General features: G+C 40.3%; 1 protein-coding gene across 3 annotated transcripts in view; it reads left to right on the plus strand.

The window, feature by feature from the left end:
* Positions 1-492: 492 nt before the first annotated feature.
* Positions 493-20,957, plus strand: part of LOC127809817 (phosphatidylinositol 3-kinase, root isoform) — a 49,016-nt gene continuing 28,551 nt past the window's right edge. For all 3 annotated transcript variants that reach the window (XM_052348939.1, XM_052348941.1, XM_052348940.1), the window contains exons 1-8: positions 493-814; positions 969-1,068; positions 1,380-1,476; positions 1,673-1,831; positions 1,942-2,148; positions 2,686-2,864; positions 3,625-3,772; positions 4,248-4,343. In XM_052348939.1, the coding sequence (XP_052204899.1) occupies positions 703-814; positions 969-1,068; positions 1,380-1,476; positions 1,673-1,831; positions 1,942-2,148; positions 2,686-2,864; positions 3,625-3,772; positions 4,248-4,343 (1,098 nt within the window). In that variant the 5' untranslated portion in view covers positions 493-702. The remainder of the gene's footprint in view (positions 815-968; positions 1,069-1,379; positions 1,477-1,672; positions 1,832-1,941; positions 2,149-2,685; positions 2,865-3,624; positions 3,773-4,247; positions 4,344-20,957) is intronic.

The following is a 20,957-nucleotide window of genomic DNA, read 5'->3' on the forward strand; positions in this document are numbered from 1 at the left end:
GCTTACTTGATGTCTTAACCTATTCCTTTTAAAATAAAAAAAAAATCAAATACATATTTTTTTTGCGAGTTTGAAGCATTGAACTTTGTGTTGATAGTCATATAATTTGTCTTTTGGCAAAGAAGGATGAGATACAATCTATCTACATTCACACGTACAAGGAAAAATTAAAAGAAGTGTGAAAGTGAAGTTTTGCTTTTAAGATTTGATAGTCATAACTTTTCGTTTAATTTGCACTATATTGTTGATGCACTATATTGTTGGTTAATTTGACCAAAAAAATCGTGCTCTTGAGATTTATGTAAATAATTATTTGTTTCCCCATTTGTATGGCAAAATTTATTTCTTTAGAAAATGTGTTTAAAAAATTAAGAAGAGAAATACGAAAAATAAATAAATTAAATAAGGCCACTTAATTTGGTGTAATTTATCTTTTTTTTCTTTTTTATAATAACAAAATACATAGCTTTCGCTTTTCAGGGCCTCAAACTTATTCTCCGTCCCCTTGTTGGCTGCACTTTCAAATTGAGCGGGGGTCTTCCATTCTTCCAGGATTCGACCTCAGAGTCTCTCTTCACTTCTAGTCGAACGAGTTGTTTGCAATTCTCAATTCTCATCATCACGAACCTTCCTCAGAGGATCAATCCTAAATATGATATGATGATCAATCAAATTGAAGCCTTCGAACCCTAGCGCCGAGAGATGGGCAGTAACGAGTTTCGATTCTTCTTGTCCTGCGACATCAACCTTCCGGTGACCTTCCGGGTCGAGAGGCTCGAAGGAAACTTGCCAACAGCAAAGCCCCCAAATTCAGGTCATTCATATTGTCAGTTTTGTTCAAATTTTCATGTTGAGACGTAATTGGCGCTGTCGCACGGACTTAGAGTTTGAGTGATTTATGATTTCTTCTGAATTATTGGATTTGTATGTGCTGTGAATTTACACGTGTTTTTAATTCGATTCTCCAGCTGAAGTTGATTTTACCGGAGAGGAGAGGCGGCCAGAGCTCTTCGTTGAGTCTGCATTGTACATTGATGGCGCCCAGTTTGGGCTTCCCACTAGAACGAGGTTCAGCTCCGCGGTCTTGTTGTTAAATTCCATTTTCAAATTTGTCGTGGAAATTAAAAGAAATAAATTCTTTGTATCACATGATGTGCATGGATGTGAACTGTGGGTGTCAAAGTTTTTGAAGTACCAGATATAGCAATTTATCAAGTGAGAAAAAAGGAGCTCCAGAAGTATCACAGGAGCATTCTGAATAATGCAAACAATGAATGCTTTTGAATTTTTAGGATTAAGGCCTGTGATTGGTCTTGTTGTTGTTCTTTCTTTCTTTTTTTTTAAACTTCTTTTTTCCTACCTATATTCTATGCGTACAGGATAGAATCAACATCCCCAACATACTACTGGAATGAACTAATTACTTTGAGTACAAAATATCGAGATCTGACTGCCAACTCACAGCTTGCGTTAACAGTAAGTTACCCGTTTCAGTTTGTACCTTACTATATATTTCTTTTCATTCATGTCACTATTCTGAGTACAAAATATTGAGACTTAATTGTCAACTCACAGCTTTTCTTTTTCTTTTATTTTTTTAAATTTTAAATTTGATGAACTTTGGAAGTTGACTATATTTTTTAATTTGCCGGTGATATTCCTGGAGCTACAGGTTTGGGATGTTTCCTGTGGAAAAAGTGATGGTTTGATTGGCGGGGCTACCATTAGTCTCTTTAATGCCAAAAAACAACTCAAAACTGGGAGGCATAAGCTTAGGCTTTGTCCCAGAAAGGAGGCTGATGGATCTATTCATACAATTACTCCTGGGAAGGTTCTAACTGTTGCTTTTATCAGGGTTAATACTTCTATTTTAATGGATTTTTCTTGTCTACAAATTGTTTGATGTTTATATTCTATCATTTGCCTGCCACAACTTGATAGGTTCCCAAGGGGGAACGAGGGGAGTTGGAGCGTTTGGAAAAGCTTGTAAATAAGTATGAAAGGGGACAGATTCAACGAATTGATTGGCTGGACCGCCTTGCATTTAAAGCCATGGAGAAAATCAAGGAACATGAAAGTGGTAGAAATGGAAATTCTTTATACCTTGTGGTTGAGTTCTGCAGTTTTGAGCATCGTGTTGTTTTTCAGGTAGGTTTTCTTAGTCCACAGACATAATAGTTGTTCATCAACTTTTTAGTACTTGCTCCGGTTGGGCTGATATAGACTTTTACTCTGTGTAATCTATACTGGTCCTACTTAGACCTTTGGATTCAAAGTATCACCTAACAATGCAACTTAGGATTACGCCATTCTCTAATTTTGTCCATTGAGACCATGTCTCACAACAAAACATGCATTCTGGTATAATTTCTTATGACTCATATATGCTTGGTAACTCTATTTTATAGTGGTTAACTCTAAATTTTGTTCTACACATTGTTTTCCTATTCTACATGTGAGTCCTAACTGACCTGACCAGGTGGGCATTAAGGCTTGTGGGTTTTCTACATGACTCTTGGCTCTATTGACAGATCTCTTCCTTTCATTTGGGTTTTTTTTTGGAGGGGGGGTGCTAGATTTGGAAGTTACAATTAGTTTTGATCTGTATAGATTACCAATGGTTCTTTTTTATCCTTCTGTTGTCACGTTTTACTCATTAGTACAAATTTCTTGTTTGGCATGTAGGAGTCAGGGGCAAATTTCCTAATACCATCCCCTATAACTACGAGCAATGAACTGGTTACTGTTTGGGACCCAGAAGTGGGCAAAGTAAATCCTTCTGAGCACAAGCAACTCAAGCTTGCCAGAAGTTTAACCCGTGGCATCATTGACAGGGATCTGAAACCAAGCTCCAGCGAAAGAAAGTAAGCCTGAAATCCAGCCATTGAAACATGCAAAAAAAAAAAAAAAAATGCAGTTTAATCTGATAATTGGAGGCAATTGCTTTACTATTTGACTTTTGCAATTATTTTCCTTTGTGAAATTGTACTAGTCAAATATGAGCTGCCAAATGATTGATGAGAACAATTTTATCCCAGCATATTACTAAACCTATTAGAAATGGTAGATGGGAAATCAGATGCTTTGGAATGGTTTTTATGAGGAATGGAAAATGTGTGATTTTAATTACTATGGATGAAGTCATACTTCTTTCATGAAAAAGTAAATGCTCACACGCATGTGTGCACACACAACAGAAAATAAGGACACAGAAAATGACTATTGATTTTATGGAGATTCCACGGACCTATGGCATAAAAATTAGAAAAAAATGACCATGCCAGGTAAGAACCACGATAATCCATTTCAAAATTATTTGTAACCTGGACTATAGGGCTTGAGGCACTGTTTTAAGGAATTGATCACCACTCACCACAAAATAGCTTCAGTGCTTGAGTCATTTGATGTTTTCTGTCCCTCCCTCTCTCTCTTTCATAATTAGTGTGGGATTGCCGTTGTTTTTGGCATCTTAACTAATAAATTTCTGGCTTCATCTGATCTATGTTTCATCTAGTTCCATACCTCCGATCATGACTTCTATTTTTAAGGTTTTCAAATCTCCCACTTGTGTGTGTTCCTTGGAAACTGGAAAGTATGTTAAGTTTCCTGTTACTTGGCTGTCAGGTCAATTCAGAGAATATTAAAATACCCTCCAACAAGGCTTTTAAGTGGTGATGAAAGGCAGCTTTTGTGGAAATTTCGTTTTTCATTGATGTCTGAGAAGAGGGCTCTGACAAAGTGTCTCCGATGTGTTGAATGGAGTGATGTCCAGGTCAGTATGCTTTTCTTTTCCATTTTATCTAGTGTCATTTTTTTGGGTTGGCTTGTGGAAATTTCATTTTTCATTGATGTCTGAGAAGAGGGTTTGTCGATGCTTTTCTTTTCTAATTTATCCTAGGTCATTTTTTTGGGGTTGGGGGATGAGGAGGGATAAGCAAGGTTATGTAGACATACTTATAATGTAATTACACCTTGTGTAAATGTTGGTCCCCTTTTAGTTTGAGAAGCATGAACTTTCTTACCAAGATGATTTATCCGGTAATAACTTGAGGCCTGTGTTAAACTAGTTGCCTATCCATTTATATCAATTAATTCAAGAGGTGACCTGCTTGGAATAAAGTAATGAACGAATTCAAGATATTCAGTTCTTATATTCATTCTTGTCATTCCTGGTTCTGATCCCTGCACCATGTGTACTAAACAAGATGGCAATGAACTCTGAGGAAAGCATGCTTGTTTGTTTGCAGGAAGCTAAGCAGGCCATAGAATTGATGGGGAGGTGGGAAATAATTGATGTTTGTGATGCACTGGAACTTCTATCCCCTGTTTTTGAAAGCGAAGAGGTCAGTATAATGTCTATATTGATGTACATGTGTGTCAATGATGGACAACAATATGTATCCAGTAATAACTTTTCTGCATTATTTGTTACTCTTTATGCCATAGAGGTGTAAATTGGAATGAGAAATAAATTGCACTGTAGAATCTGCTTTATCACTCTGTTTGTTCCACTTAGTTGTAGGATAACTGCAGATGAAAAGTTCAGGTTCATAGATTCTAGATTTCCAGTCATCTCTATCTATGACCATATCTTCGGAAAGAGCATCTATAGGTCCTCCTCCTATACAATCAAACCATCCTAATTGAGTCTCACACATCTTATCCTCAATAGAAGTGCAACATCCCGCATCGAGCGATAGAAAAGACTGGAACAACTTAACCCTGATAATAAATAATAACCCAGCACACTTTACCGCGTCTGTTAACCTCGGCACGGATTACCGTTCGAGAACAGCTGTGGTATATAACCCCCATAAGCCATGCATCAAGTCTCGCTCGCCCACATAGGAAAATACATACAATGCAGTGCTTGTGTCTAGCTATCCTAGATATGAAAACCAATTTAGCATGCTCGTGGCCTAGCACACAATCGTGTACCCCCAAATGTATTATCCCATGCCCCAGCAAGCATTAAAATATTAAATACAGTGTAAACCCAATAATCTTTAACGTGGGACCCACAAGCTGAAACGTACCCCATATGTAGCCTTAGCTTCACTCCACAATGGAATAGGAGAGGAAACTAACTCTCCATTGAAACAAGAACAAGACCCAATTTACTATTCAAGGCCAAGCTACTATTCACGACCCGGTTATTATTCATGACTCGGTTACTGTTCACATCGAAAACTTATCTCGACCGATCGTGGTTTTAACCGTACAAGGACAAGAACAATTTAATAACATTTATTGAAGATTAAAAGAAGCAAAATAATAAACAAAATAATAACAGTCACTATTCATCATCTTCTTCAAATTTCTAGCAACAAGATTTTCTTCAAAATTATACACAACCTTTTCCATTTCCAAGCTACTGTCCATCCATTTAATCTCCATGTCTCAACAAAACATAATCTCACAACTAAGAGTTTAAACCACACATAAAAGACTCATGGAATAATACTTGCAGTAGCTTTAACGGAGGTGTATGTATATGTACGTGTATCTTAAATGGAGAGGAAGAAGCTGAAACTAACTTGAGAAAATAAGAAAGAACGGATCTTGCAAGGAAAATGAGTTGGCAAGAGGAAAAAAGCTTGCAGAGGAGAAGAGAAGCTTGCCTGAAGATTGAAGAAGAAGACCAAAAAACTGTTGCAACTCTTCTTCTTTTTCTGCTCACTGTCGAACATTGGAGAAATTAGTTCCCCCACTCTCACTCTCAGTTTATCTAGCCAAAGACAAGACGAAGTGGGATTGAACACGTGCCATAATCTGCAGAATTTTTAGAAAGCAAATCGCCACTGTCATTCACCGAAAGTAATTTGGAACGTAGCGTTTCACGAGTTTCTGGACAACTTTGACACAGTTTCATAATTTGGCCATAACTCTCTCATCCGAGCTCCGATTTGGGTGATTCAAGATGCTATGGAAATACAAGAGAAAGATCTACAATTTTAATGTTTTGGGTTTTGAGAGATTTAGACTGTATCATGGTCAAAATCGGGTTGCAATGCAAAAATCGCATGAAACAAGACTTTGAAAATAATCCAATAGCTTGCTTGAATTAAATCTGAGAGGAGCAGAAAATATATATACAAACTGCTGCTATATCACTTTCCTAGAAAGTAGGAAAGGATTTGGTACTCTACTCCTAAAAAATAGGGATGACTATCTCCTAAAACTTAGGAGATAAAGAAGATGTAAAATACAAAAGATTATAACAATTATCTACTACTAACAATCATAAATTTAAATAATCTAAAGATAATCTTGGTTTCTAGCAGATATTATCAGCTTCTAGAGTCCTTCTCCACTTATACTTCTAACATAAACTGATCAGCTTCTAGAGTTCTTCTCCACTTATACTTCTAACATAAACTGATCTTATCCAACACTCCCCCTCAAGCTGGAGAATAGATGGAAGTCATTTCCAGCTTGCTAATTAGAGCCTCAAAAACTGGTCTTGCAACCGCCTTTGTTAAAACATCAGTCACTTGATCATTAGATGGTATATATGTCAAGATTATTCCTCCTTTCTCAATTTCTCTTTTTATAAAATGCCTATCAATCCTCACATGTTTCATCCGGTTATGTTGCACTGGATTTTTAACAATGCTGATAACTGATTTGTTATCACTAAATACCGTTGTTGGTTGAAATAAGGGAATATTCAAGTCCTCCATGAGCCTTTCTAGCCAGATTACTTCACATATCCCATGAGCAATTGCTCGAAACTCGGCTTCAGCACTGCTGCAAGCCACAACTAACTGCTTCTTGCTTCTCCACGTAACAATATTCCCAAATACCTTAGTGCAATACCCTGAAGTTGAACGACTATCTTCTCTAGAACCAGCCCAGTGTGCATCTACATAGCCTTCAATGCTCCTATTTTCAGTTTTCTTGAACGTTATTCCTTTTCCAAGAGTTCCCTTTAGGTATCTTAGAACATGTTGAACTGCTCTCATATGTCTTTCTGTGGGTGAATGCATATATTGGCTGATTACACTCATTGAATAGGCTATGTCTGGCCTAGTTAATGACAAGTAAATCAACCTCCCTACCAACCTTTGATACTTTTCTTTGTTCACGGGAGCATCATCACCTTTTTCTTCGAGTTTCCAGCCCTTTTCCAACGGTGTTCCAGCTGGTTTGCAAGCTGTTATTCCGGCATCTTTAAGCAAATCCAAGGTATACTTCCGTTGTGAGATGAACAAACCCCCTTTGCTTCGAGCTACTTCCATGCCTAGGAAATATCTCATAGTTCCTAGGTCTTTAACTTCAAACTTAGCCTTCAATTGCTGCTTTAGATTATCAATTTCTTGCAAATCATCACCTGTTACAATAATATCATCAACATAAACAATCAATATAGCCCTTTTTCCATTTTTGTTGAGTTTAATGAACAAAGTATGCTCGGATTGGCCTTGTTTATACCCTAGTTGCCCTAGGGTCATGCTGAATTTGTGAAACCAAGCCCTTGGTGACTGTTTTAGACCATAGAGTGACTTTTTCAGCTTGCACACACTACCACTTCCAACCTTTTGCTCAAAACCGGGGGGAACTCTCATATAAATCTTTTCCTCCAAATCACCATTAAGAAAAGCATTCTTAATGTCGAATTGAAAGAGGGGCCAATCAAAATTCACAACAATAGATAATAGTACTCAAATGGAATTTAGTTTGGCAACCGGGGCAAATGTCTCCTCATAGTTGATTCCAAAGGTTTGAGTAAAACCTTGTGCAACGAACCTAGCTTTGTATCGCTCAATGCTCCCATCAGCCCTGTATTTGATTGTAAATACCCACCTACATCCAACCACTTTCTTGTTAGGAGGCAATGGAACTATCTCCCATGTCTTATTTCCCACTAATGCATTCATTTCTTCCATTATAGCTATTCTCCACTTAGGATCTTCCATAGCAGCCTAAATATTTTTGGGAATATTAATGCTGTCAATCTGAGCCAAATACCCTCTGAACTGTGGAGCCAATTTCACATAGGTTAGATGATTAGATATTGGGTACTTAACACATGATCTTACCCCTTTTCTCAATGCTATTGGAACAGCCCAATCTAAGCCATCTTCTTCTTTAATACTGCTGTCATTTTCTAGTGCAACTGTCCCCTCATTGCTACCCTTTTTTGTTGAAGGATCGGTCTCTGGATGTGGCTGGTTTTGCTTCAGTTCTGTATGACCTTTAGATTTTCTTGAGTAGACAAATAGAGGAGGATTTTTGGCTGCTGTAGGACTAGGTTTTTCCTGCTCAGAATGGTGAGAGGACTCAGAATTTGCAGGATCTTTGGTGTCAGGTTCAGAATTTTCAGAATTTCCAGCACCTTCAGAATTTCCAGCACCACAAATTTATGACTGGTAGGACAATAGCATTTTTAACCCTTTTGAGAGGGGGAATATCCAACAAAAATGCACTTGGTGGCTTTAGGATCCAACTTGGTTCGAGAAGGGGCATTGTTGTAAACATAGATGATGCAACCAAAAACCTTAGGAGCAATAGACAAGATGGTAGAGATGGTTGGATACATAGTACATAGAATGCTGAGAGGAGTTTGGAATTGCAAGGTTTTGGATGGGAGACGGTTAATTAGGTAGGCAACAGTGAGAACTGCTTCTCTCCAATAAGAATGAGTCACATTCATAGTGATCATGATAGCTCTAGCCACTTCTAGGAGGTGTCGATTTTTTCGTTTGGCCACTCCATTTTGTTGGGGTGTATATGGACAAGAGCTTTGGTGAAAAATACCATGCTCGGCCAAGTAATGAGAGAGATCATTTGAAAAATATTCTCGGCCATTATCAGTGCGAATTATTTTGATGGAAGTTTGGGACATATTCAAAATTAATTTGTGGAATTGTTTGAATATATTACCAGCTTCAGATTTTTCCTTCATCAAGCACACCCAATAAGCCCTAGAATGATCATCGATAAATGTAATAAACCATCTAGAACCAGTGATATTAGAGCATTTAGAGGGTCCCCAAATATCACTATGAATTAATTGGAATGGAGTAGAAGGCTTATATATTTGAGTAGGATGATAAGATCTATGTTGCTTAGCAAGAGTACATTGTTCACATGAAAGAAACTACTCTTTATTATCAAACATATCAGGATATAAAGATCTAAGGTAAGGAAAGCTAGGATGTCCTAAGCATTTATGTCATAATAGGACATTGGCATTGGTTTTTACACTTAGAACAGCTTTATTAGAGGGAAAACTCAAAGGGAAAAAAAAGATCCACTACAAGACAATAAAGGCCATCCATTACTTTAGCATTGCCAATCATCTTCCCCGAGGCTCGATCCTGAAAAACACAATAAGAAGGGTAGAACATTACAACGCAGTTCATATCTTTAGTGATCCGGCTCACTGATAATAAATTATGTTGCAGTCCAGGAACATGTAACGTAGAATTCAGCTTTAGATTAGAAATATATGCAGTCCCCATACCCAAAACTGGTGAAGTGGTTCCATCAGCCATAGATATATTGAGAGATGAGTCACATAAGGTATAATCAGTCAAAGATCATGCTGAATTTGTTATATGGTCTGATGCTCTCGTGTCAATCACCCATATATTCTTAGAAAGACTTTTAGAAACCAAGGAGTAGGGCTGGAATTTACCTTGCAGTGCTAGAGAAGCAGAGGGCTGAGGATTTGTTTGGATGGACTGATCTGTACCTTGGTTTAGAAGCCTATACAAGGCTTGAACTTGCTCTTCTGATAGATTCAGATTGGACTTATTTTCTGTTGGAGCCTCGGCATTATAGGCTGCTGCTTTGGGATTATCTTTCCTCGGCCGTTGCTTCCAATTTGCTGGTTTTCCATGGATTTTCCAGCAATTTTCCTTAGTATGGTTGGGCCGTTTGCAATGGTCACACCATAACTTGTCCCTTGCTTGGCTCTTTGCAAAAACATCCCCCTGTTTAACAGAGGCAAGAGCTGAATGCTGGTGAGGTAAGACTGAATTTGATGGGTTTTGAAGCATTACTTTTCTCCTGCTTTCTTCCCTTCTTACTTCTGAAAAAACTTCCTTGAGTGATAGAAGAGGCTTTGTACCCAAAATCCTATCCCGAACTTCATCCAAATCAAGGTTAAGACCATATAGAAAGTCAAAAATTCGCTCTCTTTCTATCATCTTATTATATTGTGTGCTATCAGTTGGAGACTCCCAAGTTATTGCATAGAACATATCCATCTCATGCCATAATCCAACCAAAACATTAAAGTACTCGGTCACACTGTTCATACCTTGTTTAGTGTTCCTGATGGCTGATCGGACTTCAAAACATTGAGAGAAATCTTCCAAATCTGAATACATCTCTTGGGTTGATTCCCAAACTTCCTTGGCCGTTTTGTAAAACAGGTATGTTCTCCCTATTTTTGGCTCCATGGAGTTGATTAACCAAGCCACGATGGTAGAATTTTCAGCCTCCCAAAGGCCATAGTTGGCTGCTGTAGCAGGTGGAGCAGGGATGGATCCGGTTAAATATCCGGATTTTCCTTTGCCTTTTATCACTAACATCACCGATTGAGACCATTCCCTAAAATTACTCCCATTAAGTTTGTGTTGAGTAATTTGTAGGGGATGGTTATCAATAGGTGTTGTAGTGAGGTGTGAAGGAAACGGAGATGGAAGAGAAGCATTTGGAGATGAATTGGCTGAGGCTTCGGTTAGGGTTGGGTTGAGAGTGGCGTCGGCCATGAATGAAATCGAGAGAAGTCACTGCCGTTTTTCCTTGATCGAACAATGCTCTGATACCATGAAACAAGACTTTGAAAATAATCCAATAGCTTGCTTGAATTAAATCTGAGAGTAGCAGAAAATATATATACAAACTGTTGCTATATTACTTTCCTAGAAAGTAGGAAATGATTTAGTACTCTACTCCTAAAAAATAGGGATGACTATCTTCTAAAACTTAGGAGATAAAGAAGATGTAAAATATAAAAGATTATAACAATTATCTACTACTAACAAACATAAATTTAAATAATCTAAAGATAATCTTGGTTTCTAACAGATATTATCAGCTTCTAGAGTCCTTCTCCACTTATACTTCTAACATAAACTGATCAGCTTCTAGAGTTCTTCTCCACTTATACTTCTAACATAAACTGATCTCATCCAACATCGCACACTAGAAATATGGGCAATCCGAATCACACACACCCAATTCGAATCATACTCACAAAAATCTCCAAATCTCATCCCAATTAGCCTTGATTCGAATCACTTACTCTGCCATTCGAATTATACTCACAAAATTCAAAAAAGCCATCTGAATCAACTACTGTAGGCTTCGAATCACCTTTACAAACACTTGGCTAAAATTTAATTTTGACTTCTTGCATCCGGATATTCCAAGCTCCTATTCAAATACAAATTAAATTCATTTAGATACTTCAAACATATACGCAACACTTTATTAATAAATACCAAAAATAACATATTAAACATCAAGGCTAACCAATTCAACCGCAAGACATGGCACAACATTAATTAATTAAATTCGGGTCATTGCAAATCCTCCCCCCTTAAAAGAATTTGATCCCCCAAATTCATACCTGATTACTTGAAATGCTAGGGATGAACTCGCCTCATCTCTTCTTCTAATTCCCATGTAGCTTCCTCTAGCCCGTGTTGTTGCTATTGCACTTTAACATAGGGAATAGAACGATTTCGTAATACTTTCTCCTTCCAATCCACAACACGCATAGGCATCTCGGTATATGAGGCGTTTTCTCGAACTTCAAGGGGTTGATAATCAATAACTTGACCCAGATTTGCCACACACTTATGGAGCATAGATACGTGGAACACGTTATACACTTGAGCAGATTGGGGAGGCAAAATGGTCCAATCCGCTCTAGCACCTTGAACGGCCCCACATAACGTGAACTGAGCTTACTTCAAACTTCAAAACGACGAATACCCTTCATCGGCATCACCCAAAGGAATACATGATCTCCCACAACAAACTCTAAGTCCCGACACCGCTTATCTGCATAGCTCTTTTGGCGATCTTGAGCAGTCTTCATCCGCGCTCTATCAATTTAACCTTCTCGGTGGTCTGCTCGACAATGTTTGGCCCCAACACTGATCTGTCTCCAACCTCGGCCCAACATAACGGAGATCTGCATGGTCGCCATATAATGCCTCGAACGGTGCCATCTTAATACTCGACTGGTAGCTATTATTATAAGCAAACTCTACCAGTGACAGGTGTTCATCCCAACTCCCCTGAAAATCTAGCACGCACTCCCGGAGCATATCCTTCAAAATCTGAATGGTCCGCTTCGTCTTCCCATTTGTCTGGGGATGGAATGCTGTATTGAACGCCAATCTCATTCCCATGGCACTTTGCAACGCCTCCCAAAAACGAGAAGTAAACCGAGGGTCACGGTCTGATACTATACTGGCTGGCACCCCATGCAATCTTACAATCTCGTCAATGTACAACTTGGCCAGATGATGCATAGGATACGTCTTCTTGACAAGTAGAAAGTGGGCCGACTTCATTAGCCTATCAACTACCACCCATATGGCGTCATGCCCTTTGCTAGAATGAGGTAATCCAGACATGAAATCCATGGAAATTCGGTCTCACTTCCATTCTGGAATAGACAAGGAACGAAGCAATCCTATGGGTCTCTGGTGTTTAGCTTTAACCTGTTGACACACTAAGCAACGAGACACATACTGAGCTATCTACCTTTTCATGCCCATCCACCAATACTGACGACGCAAGTCTTGATACATCTTCCCTGTTCCCTGGGTGTATGGTGTAACGAGATCGATGAGCCTCTGACAATATCTCCTGCTTGATCTCCTCATCATCCGGCACACAGATCCGATTATGGAACAACAACAAACCATCATCCCTTAGGCTGTATCCCAAAGGTCCAAACCTGCCCATATTCGCCATTCGCCATAATTTGAGCCAACCTCTCATCATGCTATTGTCGGTTCCGTATCCGATCCACTAAATCTGAATGAATGCTCATATAGGCATAGTAAATATCTGGGACATCCCTTGATTCTGAAATGGTAAGCTCGCACATCTGCTCCAATAGAGACCATTCTTGAACTAGCGTTGTCGCCACCGAAGCTCTTCTACGACTCAAGGCGTTAGCTACCACATTTGCCTTGCCCGGATGATACAAAATCTTACAATTGTAATCCTTTATCAACTCCAACCAACGACGTTGTCTCATGTTCAGCTCCTTCTGAGAGAATAAGTATTTCAAACTCTTATAATCAGTGAATATCTGCACCTTCTCTCCATAAAGATAATGATGCCAAATCTTCAAAGAAAAAACCACCGCTGCAAGCTCCAAATCATGGGTTGGATAATTTGCCTCATGCTTCTTCAACTGCCTAGAGGCATAAGCATTAACTTGACCACCTTGCATCAAAACACAATCCAAACCTGTATATGAGGCATCATTATAGACTGTAAACAACTCACCATTCCTGGGTATAGCCAACACAGGTGTCGAGGTCAACCGCTGCTTCAATTCCTGAAAACAACTCTCACAGGCATCGCTCCAAATAAAGCTAACTCCCTTACATGTCAGCTTAGTCATAGGGGAAGCCAAACGAGAAAACCCCTCAATGAAGCATCGATAATATCCAGCAAGATCCAGAAAATTTCGAACATTTGTCACAGTAGTAGGCCTTGGCCTATCCAATACGGCTTTAATCTTTTCAGGATCCACCGCTATGCCCTCGCCAGAAACTAAGTGACCCAAAAATACTACTTGAGTCTGCTAAAGCTCGCATTTAGAAAGCTTGGCATACAACTGCTCTTCCCAGAGTCTCTACAAAACTAACCTCAAATGATCCTCATGACTCAACGGGCTTGGTGAATAAACCAGGATGTCATTAATGAAGACGATGATGAAGCTGCCCAAATATTCCCTGAAAGCCCGGTTCATCAAGTCCATGAATGTTGTTGGCGCATTAGTCAACCCAAATGGCATGACTATAAACTCATAATGCCCATATCTCGTGCGAAACGCTGTCTTTGAGACATCCTCGTCTCTCACACGCACTTGATGGTACCCCGACCGACAATCCATCTTGGAAAACACTGAGACTCCTCGAAGTTAGTCTAACAAATCATCCACATGAGGCAATAGATACTTGTTCTTTACTGTCACCTGGTTAAGTTGCCTATAATCAATACATAGCCGCATGGAACCATCATTCTTTCGCATAAATAGCACCGGTGCTCCCCATGGGGACGTATTAGGCCGTATGAAACCCTTATCCAGAAGATCCTACACCTGCACGTTTAACTCCTTCAATTCATTGGCGGCCATACGGTAGGGAGTCTTGGATATAGGTTGAGTGCCTGGAAACAACTCAATAGCAAAATCAATCTCCCTACGAGGTGGTAAACCCGACAACTCCTTTGGAAACACATCCGAAAAATCTTGGACAATAGGAAGATTTGCCAACTCTTTCTCCTCGCCAGAAGTAATGGCTACAAAGGCAAGGTATGCCTCACACCCTTGCCGGATTAACTTTCCTACTTGCACCACCGAGATCATAGGTGTCGCCACCATGGGCTTAACTCCCCGGTATACCACAACTGGTTGATGTGGATGCTCAAAAATGATTACCTTCTACCGACAATCTACCTTGGCATAATGTCGAGATAACCAGTCCATCTCTAACAGAAGATCAAAGTCCTGGATGGCTAGCACGATAAGATCCTATCATGATTTGGTAGTGACAATTAGGCAACCTTCTAATTCTATACGAATGGGAAGGTTAACAGGGATTCAGGGGGAGAAATCCAGCAAGGGGAAGAGAGATTTAAGAGGGAGAGAGAGAGCAAGAGAGGGAGGGAGAGAGACAATAGAAAGGAGAATGATATTCTTTTGATTTTTCATGTCCTTTACAGGCGGGTACTAGAGGATATATATACACCCTCTGGTCTTGGTGCTGCCTCAGCAGATTCCCCCCTCCTAACTAACTATTTTGTCTTTTCCTAGGCCCCCTTTACACGTTGGATATTCCCTTAGGACACCCCTTAGCGTATAACTGCCCTCACCCAACGAATACAAGGCTTTAAATAAATGAAAACATAAAAGCATGACAAAAATGCAAATAACGTTAAACAGAAAAATAGCCGATGACGAGCCATGGCCTATATGCGTGACAGATCCCCCGGCAAAACCCGATCATGAACCACAATCTCACAGTCCCACACCACTTCATTTCCTAGCAACCTACTATCGTCCAGAGTCATAACAGATAGGTCATATGGCAAAGGACTACAAGCAAAAGGAACTAAATGCAAAACACGAGGTGCTATGAAGGAATGCGTAGAACCTGTGTCAAATAGAACACGAACATCAGAGCTATATAAGGAAAGTATATCTTGCACTGTGTCATTTCCTCCTTTCGCTTCAGCTGCTGATAGTGCAAACACCTTGTTCGGAACCTGAGGTCGTGCTGCTGGCAAAGATAGCAATGTGGCTGCCCCTGAACTTTGGGAATCGACAAGCTCTGGGCTTGTCTCGGGCCTGGTCCTCCAATTTGGGGTCCATCTCCCTGAACTGGCTGAGCACACACATTAGACTTGTGACCCGGTTGGCCACAACGTAGCAAACAATCCCTTGGCTAGGCACTACATCAGATCTACGCGGACAATCTCTCCGCACATGGCTTGGTTGTCCACAACGGTAGCACACATTCCCACGTGCCACACGACAATTCCCCTGATGCCTCCTACCACAAGTCTTGCACTCTGGAACCGCTCCTGATCCCTGGCTGGAACCTACATCTCGGCCTCTCTTCTTGCCCTTGTTCCATGTGGTCTTCCCCATAGTTGCTGCCCGTAGCATCTTGGCCTCTTGTAAATTCTGTTCAATAGCATTGGCTCGCCTCACAATAGTAGGAAAGTCCTTAGCCCAAACTCTAGCCATAGCATGTTGAACCTCCGCACGCAGACCCCTCTCGAACTTGCTGATATTTCGGGACTTTGGAGTCACCAACTCTGAGCATATCGGGCCAGTGCAACAAACTCGGCCTCATACTGAGCAACAATCATGCTCCCCTGCTACAATTCTATGAACTCATAAACTCTTTGCTCTTGAACCCACTCAAGAATGTAGGTCTCGCGAAACAAAGCCTCGAACTCGGCCCAAGAAGGCACCCTATCTCCAAACTGCTGTCTGGTAGTCTCCCCCTTGCGTCACCTTTCAGGAGAAAAGTCCCCAACTGCACCTTCTGGTCCTCTACGCAATTCATGGACCGTATATGCTTTTCTATCTCCAGGAGCCAATTCTTCGCCTCAGCTACATCTGCACCCCTTTGGAACTTAGGTGGACGCAAATACATGAAATTCTTAAGAAGCGCACCCCCAGAGCTTCCCTTAACACTCCGTGCCCCTGAATGAGATACTCAACCGCGATTCGGATCATGTTGCCCCTGCCTCAACTACACGGCAGCTAACACATCCATTGCCCGCAAAATGCTAGCCAGGGTATCCTACATATCTGGAGTACCCTGCGATTGTGCTCCACTTGCATCACTTGGCATCTTAGGTGGGGGAATATCTTGCCCGTGATCCACACGAGGCGGTCGTTCTCGCCCTCGACCACTGCGAGTATTCATATTCCTACAAAATTAGTGACAAAACTTAGAATAATTTAAACTTCAAATGCTAACTTGCCCTTATAGACAACCTAACTCTACCCGTCAACCTAGGTGTACAGGGACATCTTATCCTAAATAACTCCAATCACGCTCTGACTGCATATATTTGATGCAGTGCCTTGCCAGGGGATTGTTTGCTATCATTGTGGCCAACCGGGTCACAAGTCTAATGTGTGCGCTCAACTAGTTTAGGGAGGTGGGCCCCAGATTGGAGGACCAGGCCTGAGGCAAGCTCAGAGATTGTCGATTCCCAAAGTTCAGGGAGCAGCCACATCGCTATCTTCGCCAGCAGCACGATCTCAGGTTCCGGGCAAGGTGTTTGCACTATCAGCAGCTAAAGTGGAAGGAGGAAATAACATGGTGCAAGGTATACTTTCCTTATATAGCTTCAATGTTCGTGTTCTATTTGACACAGGTTCTACCCATTCCTTCATAGCACCTCGTGTTTTACATTTAGTTCCTTTTGCTTGTAGTCCTTTGCCATATGACCTGTCTGTTATGACTCCAGGCAGTAGTAAGTTGCTAAGAAATGAAGTGGTGTGGGATTGTGAGATTATGGTTCATGACCGGGTTTTGTCGGGGGATCTTGTGGTGCTAGCCATCCAAGACTTGGATCTTCTATTAGGGATGGACTAGTTATCTCGGCATTATGCCAAGGTAGATTGTCGGTAGAAGATAATCATTTTTGAGCATTTGCATCAATCAGTTGTGGTATACCGGGGAGTTAAGCCCGTGGTGGCGACACCTATGATCTCGGTGGTGCAAGTAGGAAAGTTAATCCGACAAGGGTGTGAGGCATACCTTTCCTTTGTAGCCATTACTTCTAGTGAGGAGAAAGAGTTGGCATACCGTCTTGCTTTGCCTCCCTAGTTTGCTCAAGTGCATGATGTGTTCCACATATCTATGCTTCGTAAGTGTGTGGCAGATCTGGGTCAAGTTATTGATTATCAACCCCTTGAAGTTCGAGAAGATGCCTCATATACCGAGATGCCTATGTGTCTTGTGGATTGGAAGGAGAAGGTATTGTGGAATCGTTTTATTCCCTATGTTAAAGTGCAATGGCAGTGGCACGGGCTAGAGGAAGCTACATGGGAATTAGAAGAGATGAGGCGAATTCATCCCCAGCTTTTCGAGTAATCAGGTATGAATTTGGGGGACCAAATTCTTTTGGGGGGGGGGGGGGGGAGGATTTGTAGTGACCCAAAATTTAGTTAATTAATGTTGTGCCATGTCTTGCAGTTGAGTTTGTTAGCCTTGATGTTTAATATGTTATTTTTTGTGTTTATTAATTAAGTGTTGCGTATATGTTTAGAGTATCCGAATGAATTTAATTTGTATTTGAATAGGAGCTTGGAATATCCGGATGCAAGAAGTCAAAATTAAATTTTAGCTAAGTGTTTGTGAGGGTGATTCGAAGTCTACAGTAATTGATTCGAATGACTTGTTTGAATTTTGTGAGTATGATTCGAATAAGGTAGTAAGTGATTCGAATCAAGGCTAAATTGGATGAAATTTTGTGAGTTTTGTAAGTATGATCCGAATTGGGAGAGAGTGATTCAAATTGGGTGTGTGATTCAGATTGCCCATATTTTCAGTGTGTGGTTTTTGTATTGTAACCCGATTTTGACTATGATACAGCCCAAATCTCTCAAAATTCAAAACATGAAAGTTGTAGATCTTTCTCTTATCTTTCCATATCATCTTGAATCATCCCAATCGGAGCTCAGATGAGAGATTTATGACCAAATTACTAAGATGTGTCGGACCTGTCTAGAATCTCGTACACGCTGCGTTCCAGCATTCTGTTTCCACTTTGCAGCTCAATTTCGACCGTGATTCACCCTGAATCACTCAAAATGTAAAACATGAAAGTTGTAGATCTTTGTCTTGTCGTTCCATAGCATCTTGAATCACCCAAATCGGAGATCGAATAAGAGAGTTATGACCAAATTACGAAACTATGTTGAAGCTGTCCAGGAACTCGCGAAACGCTACGTTCCGAATTACTTTCGGTGGACGACAGTGGCGATTTGCTTTCCGAAAATTCTGCAGATTATGGCACGTGTCCAATCCCACTTCGTCTTGTCTTTGGCCTATATAAAGTGAGAGTGAGAGTGGGGGAATTAATTTCTCCAACGTTCGATAGTGAGAAGAAAAAGAAGAAGAGTTGCAACAGCTTTTGGGTCTTCTTCTTTAATCTTCGGGCAAGCTTCTCTTCTCATTTGCAAGCTTCTTTCCTCTTGCGAACTCATTTTCCTTGCAAGATCCGTTCCTTCTTATTTCCTCAAGTTAGTTTCAGTTTTTTTCTCTCCATTTAAGATACACGTACATGCACATACACCTCCATTAAAGCTACTGCAAGTATTATTCCATGAGTCTTTTATGTATGATTTAAACTCGTGGTTGTGAGATTATGCTTTGTTAAGACATGGAGATTAAATGGGTGGGCAGTAGCTTGGAAATGGAAAAGGTTGTGTATTATTTTGAAGAAAATCTTGTTGCTGGAAATTTGAAGAATATGATGAATAGTGACGATGAATAGTAATTGTTATTATTTTGTTTATTATTTTGCTTCTTTTAATCTTCAATAAATGTTGTTAAATTGTTCTTGTCCTTGTACGGTTAAAACCACAATCATTCGGGATAAGTTTTCGATGTGAATAGTAACTGGGCCATGAATAGTAACTTGGCCATGAATAGTAAATTAGGTCTTGCTCTTGTTTCAATGGAGAGTTAGTTTCCTCTCCTATTCCTTTGTGGAATGAAGCTAAGGCTACATATGGGTAGGTTTCAGCTTGTGGGTCCCACGTTAGAGATTATTGGGTTTATACTGTATTTAATATTTTAATGCTTACCGGGGCATGGGGTAATACATTTGGGGGTACAGGATTGTGTGCTTGGCCACGGGCATGCTAGATTGGTTTTCATATCTAGGATAGCTAGACACAAGCACTGCACTGTATGTACTTTCGTATGTGGGCGAGCAAGACTTGGTGCATGGCTTATGGGGGTTATGTATCACGTCATGTGTTCAAGGGGGGGAGAATGTAATACCCCAAGAGCTCAGAGAAGGGTAGTACATATTGAGGATAAGTAAGGAAGAAAACAATATCAGCTGGATACCTTTTGGGCTGAATGTCGGCAAAAAACTCTTGAGTTAAGCGTGATTAAGTTAGGGAAGCTCAATGATGGATGACCCTTTGGGAAGTTCACATAAGCCCATCAGGGTAAATTGTTCCGGTCCTTCCTATCGCCCGATGTAGGATGTTACAAAAAGTTACTCCAACCTTATTACGGTTAACATTATTTCTAATTCTTTCCTTCGTTGTGTAACCACACATCCATTATAATATTCTGATTTCATTATGTCATATTTTGCATATGTTTGTGTTTCATTAGCCAACATTTTGTGACAACAAATTCAGTCTTATAGCTGTGCAGTAAGACTTTCTTTTTAGTTTTAAAGGGATTTGGTTATCTCATAAAATGCCAGAAGCACTTCTATTTTAACCATCATGTCTTAATTTTGTGAGGAACCTCCTCTATAATCTCACCTTGTTTTTTGACAATTGAGACAGTATTTAAAATGTCCTATTTGTGAAATGATTTGGTCTTCAAGTTTCATCATAACATAATGTCATGACCCAAGATTCCATAGAAGGGCATTATAGTAATAGATTTGGCAAGTTGTTAGGAGATATTTTGTAATGCTGTTACAGCACATGGATGTTGTTATTTTTGTTAGAGGAAGCCTATATAAGGCTGTTGGTAGGAGAAGGGAAGGGATTATTGAATGAATGAAAATTTGATTTCTATTTCTCTCTTAATTCTCCTTTCCCTCTCCCGTCTCTCCCTCTCGTTCTTCTGTTCCCTCTTTTCTGTTTCTTCTCCTTTCTTTTGATTTTCCCCCTCATTCTTCTCATTTCCTCCCCCAAACCAGGCAATGCTTAGTTCTAAACCTATCGGATCCTTCCGATTTCCGATCTAATCCTAGATTAAACCCTAGGTTCGTGACAAATTGGTATCAGAGCAATCAATCATTGGCTGTGGATTTGATTCCAGTTTAGGCGACTACTGTGAGGTGAGCGGTTTCCCTTGGCGATGGTGGTAAGGCGGATCTCGGCAACGAGCTAGCCAGACGAATTTCGATTGGGAAGGGGTTACTGCTTTTGGACGCAGGTAATTTCCAACGAAGGACTCTCGGTGATGAAATCTGGTGAGACGGTTCGAAAGGGAAAGGTGAAGCAATTCCGACGATATAGG

This window comes from Diospyros lotus, chromosome 9, assembly GCF_014633365.1.
Source record: "Diospyros lotus cultivar Yz01 chromosome 9, ASM1463336v1, whole genome shotgun sequence".
Taxonomy (NCBI): domain Eukaryota; kingdom Viridiplantae; phylum Streptophyta; class Magnoliopsida; order Ericales; family Ebenaceae; genus Diospyros; species Diospyros lotus.